At 57.4% G+C, this 7,667-nt stretch overlaps 2 protein-coding genes across 2 annotated transcripts; one reads left to right on the forward strand and one right to left on the reverse strand.

Moving 5' to 3' along the window:
- Positions 1–1,400: 1,400 nt before the first annotated feature.
- Positions 1,401–3,903, reverse strand: ETH_00023790 (NUDIX domain-containing protein, putative; the record flags this gene model as incomplete). The annotated part of the gene is made up of 5 exons (XM_013380173.1): positions 1,401–1,565; positions 1,832–1,939; positions 2,354–2,470; positions 3,112–3,233; positions 3,549–3,903. The coding sequence occupies 5 exons, from the start codon at positions 3,901–3,903 to the stop codon at positions 1,401–1,403; spliced, it is 867 nt and encodes a 288-aa protein (XP_013235627.1).
- A 615-nt stretch (positions 3,904–4,518) lies between these two features.
- ETH_00023795 (uncharacterized protein) lies at positions 4,519–7,412 on the forward strand (the record flags this gene model as incomplete). Its single annotated transcript, XM_013380174.1, has 4 exons — positions 4,519–4,935; positions 5,572–6,044; positions 6,281–6,572; positions 7,254–7,412. The coding sequence occupies 4 exons, from the start codon at positions 4,519–4,521 to the stop codon at positions 7,410–7,412; spliced, it is 1,341 nt and encodes a 446-aa protein (XP_013235628.1).
- Between the last annotated feature and the right edge of the window lie 255 nt (positions 7,413–7,667).

Consider the following 7,667-nt stretch of genomic DNA (forward strand, 5'->3'; position numbering starts at 1 on the left):
ACAGAGACACAAAGACTGTAATTAAGTTACACAAATGCATGCAGAAGAGAAACCATTGAGTTAGTTCTTAAGAGGGTTTACTCTTTAGTGGGGCCCCCGGAGGCCCCGTAAGGGCCCCCAGGGGGACCCCTTACAAATCCCACGGGGGCCCCGGGGGGCTCTCGGGGGCCCCATGGGACTTCTAAAGGCGTCTTTGGGGCCCCCTAGTGGGGCGTAGAGGCGCTGGGGGCCCCTTGAGGGGCCCTTGGGTACTCTGGGCCTCTTCAAGGGCCCCTAGAACTTGGGGTTTTGGGGGGCCCCCCAAGGACCTCCAAGGGGCCCCCAGGGACCCCTGCGGGCCCCACAGCTTTGGCCAAAAGACAAGGGGGCCCCCAAGGGGGCCCCCCTGCTGCGGACAGGGGGCCTCTTAGCCCCAATGAAATAGGAAGGGGGCCCCAAAAACAAAGAAAGGGGGCTCCCTAGGTGGGAGGGAGCCCCTCAGCCTACCCATGGGGGCCCCCAGGAGGCTGGGGGGCCCCCTGAAGGCGAGGGGCCCCTGCACTGTACGGGGCCCCCAGTACCCAGCTAGGGGCGCTAGACGGGAGGCAGCAGCGAATACTTCGAAATAGAAAATAATTAAAAGTAAACAAAAGAAAAATATAAATTAACTACCTATTTGGAGAAGTACTAAAGTTGCAAAAAGGTCTGTTTGCTTGGGGGGCGCGACAAGCTCAGCAGCAGCTGTTGCTGCAGTAGCTGCTGCAGCAACAGCGGCAGTAGCAACTGCAGCAGCAGACGCAGCAGTAGCGCCTGTAGTAGCAGCAGCAGCTGCAGTGGCAACAGATACTGCAGCAGCAGCTGCAGTAGAAGTTGCTGCAGCAGCACCTGTTCTTCCTGCAGCAGCTGCACCATTTCTGCTGCTGCTGCTGCTGCTGCTGCTGCTACTGCTGACCGAGCCAGACCTTCTGAGCCTTACGTCGCGCCCAACCTCACCTGTTTCCATGGGCGCAGCAGCAGCAGCAGCAGCAGCAGCAGCACAGCAATAGTGATAGCAGCAGCTCCTGCTGCTGCCATTGCATACACAGCTGTGTCTGCCCCACGTTGTTGCTCTAGCTACAGCAGCAGCTGCTGCAGCAATAGGTACAGCAGCAAGAGCAGCTACTCTGGCTCCGTGATGGAGGGCAGCAGCAGCTGCCGCAACTGCAGCAGGTAGGGTAGCTGCTATATTTCAAGAAGCTGCAGCTGCTGCAGCTTCTTTAAATCCAGCAGCAGCAGCTGCTGCTGCAGCTTCTTGGCGCTCAGCAGCAGCAGCTGCTGCTGCAGCTAGAGGAGCCGCTGCAGCAGCTCCGCTGCAGGGGCTGCTGCAGCAGCAGCAGCAGCAGTTGCTGCTGCAGCAGCAGCAGCAGCAGTTGCTGCTGCAGCTAGAGGAGCTGCAGCTGCTGCAGCTTTTTGACTCCCAGCAGCAGCATCATGGCTCCGGTGCTGGTCATGTGCCCTCCGAAGACAAGACCCAAAGCTTCTTCGAGAGAAACTTCGTGGCTCTCCAGCAGCTCGTCTTCGTCAGCAGCAAGCCTCCCGCTGCTCACCTGCAGCAGCAGCAGCAGCAGCAGCAGCAGCAGCAGCAGCAGCAGCTAAGTCGGCGGGGCTTCTCGCTGCAGCGGTAGCACTTCGCGCTGCTGCAGCAGTGCTTACGCAGCAGCACGCGCAGCAGCAGCAGCAGCAGATGCAACGCCCAACGCTGCAGCGGCTCAGAAATAACAGAAGCTGCACAACTAACTGCAGCAGCAGCAGCAGCAGCAGGAGGCGTGGCCGGCACTCTAAACCCTAAACCCTAAACCCTAAACCCTCATACCTTTTCTCCGTCAATTATTAAATAGGGGATAAAGGGCTGGGCCGTATATTTGGCCCCAGGCAGCAGCAAAGAAGTGTTGTTCATTACCGGCACCAAACGCCCGCCCCGCTGCACACAAACCCTAAACCCTAAACCCTAAACCCTAAACCCTGAACCCTATACCCTGAAGCGAGGCGGGGAACCTGAGCAGCAGGAGAGAAGAAATTGAAGCAAATGAGCTAGGGTTTGCTGCTAAGTGCCACCTGTGCAGGATTGGCTCATTTCTGCGTGAGGGTTTAGGGTTTAGGATTTGGGGCTTCTCAGGCTAAAGGGCGAGGCCACGGGGGAGCTGTTACAAATTAGGGTTTAGGGTTTAGGGTTTGGGTTAATGAGAAGAAGCAGCTGCTAGTTCTTCAAACTAGGGTTTAGGGTTTACCTCCGGGCAGGGGCCCGTGGCCCGCGCCCTCCGGCCCCCGCCAGGGCTTAGGGCTTAGGCCTGAGGGCTTAGGGTTTAGGGTTTAGGGTTTAGGGTTTAGGGTTTACCACCCCTGCCTCCTCCTCAGCCTCGCAAGCCACGCAGTGCTCTATGCTGCGGTGCTTCGCCTCGAAGAGGCCGCAGACCACACAGTAAAGCCCTTTCTGCGGGCCCGGGCAATATTCCTAAGTAAATAAATAAATAAATAAATAAATAAATAAATAATAATAAATAAATAATAATAAATAAATAAATAAGAATAATGAAAAATAGTTGCGGCGGGGGGGCTGGGGAGCAGCGGCAGCAAAGCTGCTGCTGCTGCAGCAGCAGCTGCAGCGGTGCCGCTGCGGCAGCAGCAGCAGATACAAGGCAGCAGCAGCAGCAGCAGCAGCGACACCGCGGACAGAAAAAACGGCAACAGCAGCAGCAGCACCACCTGCAAGACCTACAGCTGCAGCAGCAGCAATAGCAGCAGCGACGGCACCAGGAAAAGCAGGACTAGCTGCAGCAGAAGCAGCAGCAAAACACAACTAGCCGTAGAACCAGCAATAACAGCAGCAATAAAAGCAGGACTAGCCGTGGCAGCAGCGACAACAGTACCAGCAGAAGCACAACTAGCAGCAGCAGCAGCAGCAGCAAACGCACGACTAGCAGCAACAGCAGCAACAGCAGAAGCACTAGAAGCAGCAGCAAAAGCACAGCAAGCACCAGCAGCAACAGCAAAAGCACAACAAGCCCAGCAGCAACAGCAAAAGCACAACTAGCAGCAGCAGCAAAAGCACAACTAGCACCAGCAGCAGCTGCAGCAGCAGCAGCAGCAGCTCACTCTCAGGACAGTGAAGGTTTTGGTTTTGGAAAAGAAAGGAAGACAAAGAACAGCAGGCGGAGCATCCGAAACATCAAAAGAGTGTTTGCTGCCGTTCGGGAAGCAAACTGTCCGTTTCTTTACTGCACGCAGCAGCAGCAGCAGCAGCAGCAATTGCGGCAGGACTGTTCGTTTCTTGACTGTGTGCAGCAGCAGCAGCAGCAGCAGCAGCAAATGCAGCAGCAGCGTTTGCTTCCTGGCAGCACGCAGCAGCAGCAGCAGCAACTGCAGCAGCAGCTGCTGTAGTAACATCTGCAGCAGAAAGCGATGAAGCGACTGCAGCAGAATCTGCATTTAAGGCTTCATGAACTGTGAAAACAGCTGCAGCTGCTGCCGCTGCAGTGTCTGCTGCTGCAGCAGCTGCTGCTGCAGCTGCTGCTGCTATGCTTCGCAATTACTTGTTCTCCATCCTCTGTAGACGACTTCGTCCTTAATGAGCTTCACGCTGTCGATGGGGTTGCTGCTGCTGCTGCTGTTGCTGCTGCTGCTCTCGCAGCTGCTGCTGCTGCCGTTATTTTTGCCGCTGCTGTTGCTGCTGCCGCTGTCCTGGCAGCTGTGGCTGCTGCTGCATCGTCGTGGGGTGTATGTAGACCCGAGACACGCGGGATCCACCGCAGCAACGCTGGGCCGCGGCGCTGCTGCTGCTGCTGCTGCTGTTGCTGCTGCTGTTGCTGCTGTTACTGCTGCTCGTCCGGCGCTGCGGGCCAGCGCAGCAACGAGCGCCATATTGGCGGGGTGAGACTTGAGGTGCATGTACACCTCAGCCCGAAGCAGAAGACTAGAGGCAGCAGCAGCAGCAGCAGGAGGAAGGAAGCAGGAGGCAGCCCCGCCTCACATCCTCGAGATGACGTTCTCTATTTTTAATTAATTAAAAAGAAGAGACTTATTTTGCTGCTGCGTCTGCAGCAGCAGCAGCATCTGCTGCTGCGTCTTCCGCTGCTGCAACATATGCATGCAGTACGGGCAACGGCAGCCAGCAGCCGCCGCCGCCGCCGCAGCAGCAGCAGCAGCAACGAATCCGCTGCGGCTGCTGATAAGGTTTATTTTTTATTTGCAGCAGCATCAGCTCCTGCTGCTGAGCTGTAGTTACAGCCCACTTCACGACTGCTGCCTTTAGCCTGCTGCTGCTGCAGCAGTCACTGCTGCTGCAGCAACTGAGGCCAAGCCGTAGGGCCTCTGCTGCAGCAGCAGCAGCAGCCGCAACAGCAGCCGCAGCAGCAACTGGAGCCGCCGACGCCGCCTCAGCAGCAACAAGAAGCTCGCCAGCAGCAGCAGCAGCAACTGCTGCTGCTGCTGCTGCTCCAGTCTCGCCCGGGGCTGCTGGCCGGCCCCGCGCTGCAAACCCTAAACCCTAAACCCTGAACCCTAATGTCGATCCCCCTAATTACCTGGGAGGCCCCCGAGCCCCAAGGGGCCCCTCCAGACCTTGGAGATGCAGCAGCAGCAACTCCGCTGCTGCAGCTGTCTTTGGAGGAAATGATAGACAGAGAGAAGAGCAGCCGCAGCCAGCAGCAGCAGCAGCAGCGGCGGCAGAAGCAGCAGCAGCAGCAGCGGCAGCAGCAGCAGCCCGCGCCGCAGCAGCAGCTGCAGCAGCACCGGCGGCAGGTGCTCCTGCGGCCGAGCCCCTCTGCTGCTGCTGCTGCTGCCGCTGCTGCTGCTGCTGCTGCCGCTGCTGTTGACGCAGGTGGCCGCTGGCTGCAGCTGCTGCGCGCTGTCTGCGTCGAGGCCCTTCACATTCCAGATGTTGGCTGGGAGTCTTTCAGGCTGGTGCAGCAAAACGAACGCGTAAGCTCTGCTGCTGCTGCTGCTGCTGCTGCTGTTGCTGGGGTCTTGGTGCTGCTGCTGCTGCTGCGGTTTCGGTGGCAGGGGTGCTGCTGCTGCTAACCTGGTCTTGCTGCTGCTGCGGCTTCTGGCCTCAACGAGGCTAATTGTCTCCAACACTTGAAAGGGCTAGTTGACTAGCTAGCCGTGGGTAGCTGGCTAGCTAGCTAGTCAGCTAGCTAGCTAGCTAGCTAGCTGATTGGCTGGCTAGCCATGGGTAGCTAGCCAGCTAGCCATAGCTAGCTAGCTTTGCTCCCGCTAGCTGGCTGGTAGTTGGCCTGTCTTTCTGGTTTGCTAGCTAGCTAGCTAGCTAGCTAGCTAGCCAGCACGCTGGCTGGGCAGCTTGCTAGCTGGCTAGCTAGCCACCTAGCTGCCTAGCTGCCTAGCTAGCTAGCCAGCTAGCCAGCCAGCTAGCCAGCCAGCCAGCTAGCTAGCCAGCTAGCCAGCCAGCCAGCTAGCCCGCCAGCTAGCCAACTAACCAGCTGGCCAGGTAGATAGCCAACCAGCCAGCTAGCCAGCTAGCTAGCCAGACAGCCAGCCAGCTAGCTAGCTAGCTAGCTAGCTAGCTAGCGAGGAGTGCGTGTGGCTGTGGGTGTGCAGCCAATGCCTTGCTGCTTGTTTCTGGTCTGCGGAGGGCTGCTGTCTGCTGCTGAAGTTTTGCGTTTCTTTTTGCCTTTTAATGTCAAAGAAGTGAATTACTTAACTGCTGCTGAGCCTGCAGCAGCAGCAGCAGCAGCAGCAGCAGCAGGGGAGGATTCGCCGGTGGAGTGCTGCTGCGTGACCTTTCCCTCCGCTGCTGCTGCTGCCTCCGCGCTGCAGCAGCGCAGCACGAGCTGCTGCGAGCTGCTGGAAAGGCACCAGGAGCAGCTGCTGCTGCAGCAGCAGCAGCTGCAGGAGCTGCTCGAGGGCGGCGCCGAGGAGGGAGAGCTGCAGCAGCAGCAGCAGCAGCAGCAGCAGCAGCAGCAGCTCCAGACCATCCAAGAACAAATCAGTAACCTCAAGCAGCTGCATGCAAATGCGGCACAAGATGCAGACATCCATTTGTGTCTCCAGCAGCTAAACAAGTGGAGGAGGCAAGCTGCTACTGTTGCTGCTGCTGTTGCTGCTGCTGCTGTTGCTGCTGCTGCTGTTGCTGCTGCTGCTGTTGCTGCTGCTGCTGTTGCTGCTGCTGCTGGTCGTGGTCGCGTGCCACTGCTGCTGCAGCTCTGGCTCCACAGCTGCAAGCTGCTGCTGCTGCTATATTTCGCGGCAATATGCCCCGCAGAAGCCCTCTCAGTTGCTGCTGCTGCTCCTGCTGCTGCTGCTGCAGGACGGCGCCGATCCCGAGCAGCAAAGACGGGAAGTCTTACCAGCTGCTACTGCGGCCTGCTGTTGCTGCTGACGCTCCTGCTGCTTCTGCAGCAGCAGCAGCAGACCCTTCTCGAGTCAACCAGCTGCGTCCAAGCCTCAACTTTACAATGGCGGCAGCAGCAGCAGCTGCTGCTGCTGCTGCTGGCGGTGGCGCTACTGCTGCTGCTGAAGCTGGGGTCCCTTTGGGCCTATCCAGTGAAACAGCGGGATTAGAGGAAGCAGCTCTGCTGCGGGAGACAGTTGCTGTTCAGGCAAGCTATCTGCTGCTGCTACTGCTGCTGCTGCTACTGCTGCTGCTGCTACTATCAGTGCTGCTGCTGCGTTGCTGCTGCCATGGCTGTCGCTTCTGCGCCTCTGCCGCTGCTGCTTCTGCCGCTGCCGCTGCAGCAGCAGCAACAGCAGCAGCAGCAGCAGCAGCAGATTGATTGATTTTTGACTTTAGGCCTCCCGCGGGCTTTTTCGCTCTTTTGTTTTTCGGGGGCCCCTCGACACTGGGGAGGCCCCGGGGGCCCCCAGCAGGGCCTCCCGGGCAGTGTGAGTTTTAATTAATTTTAATTTTATTTAATTCTATTTTATTTATTTTAATTCTTTTTTATTTATCCAACTTTGTTTTAATTTGTTTCAATCCATTTTTGACTTTCTTTGTTTCTTTTTTTCCTTCTTTTGTTTGCTTTTGCCGCTTCTTTTTCCTGTTTTGCTGCTTCTTCTTGTTTCCCTTTGCCGCTTCTTTTTTCTCCTTTTGCTGCTGCTCTTTTCCTCTTTTGCTGCTGCCTCTTGTCTCCTCTTGCTGCTGCTTATTTCCCCTTTCGCTGCTCTGCTGCTTCTTTTTTTTTCTTCTCCTTTTTTCTCTTTTCGTTTATTTCTCTTTTATTTTATTTTCATTTTCTTTTTTTAATTTCATTTTTCCTTTTTATTTTTATTTTCTTTTTCAGTTTAACTCCTCGCCCAGAAACAGGCCGCCGTACCCCCACGCCCAGTACCCACAGTGGGGCCCCGGGGGCCCCCGGGGGCCCCCCCGGGGGGGCCCCAAGGGGGGCCCCCGGGGGGCCCCTGGGGGCCCCCCGAGGAGGCCCCTCATAGGAGGTCTCTAGTGGAAGGAGACAGCCGGAGACTGAGGTGGGAGAGGGCGCAGGAAAGGCGGGGACTTCTCTACAGGTGCTGCTGCTGCTGCTGCTGTTGCTGCTGCTGCTGCTGCTGGTGTTGTTGTGCTGCTGCGTGTTTTTTGGTAGTGCTGCGGCAGAGAAGGCCCTGAAAGCACTGGCTTGTGCGTGCTGCTGTTGCTGCTGCTTCTGCTGCTGGAACTGCTGCTGCTGCTGCTACTGCTGCTTCTCTTATTGTCTCTGTTG

This window comes from Eimeria tenella, genomic scaffold (assembly GCF_000499545.2).
Source record: "Eimeria tenella Houghton genomic scaffold, Eth_scaff454, whole genome shotgun sequence".
Lineage (NCBI taxonomy): Eukaryota > Apicomplexa > Conoidasida > Eucoccidiorida > Eimeriidae > Eimeria > Eimeria tenella.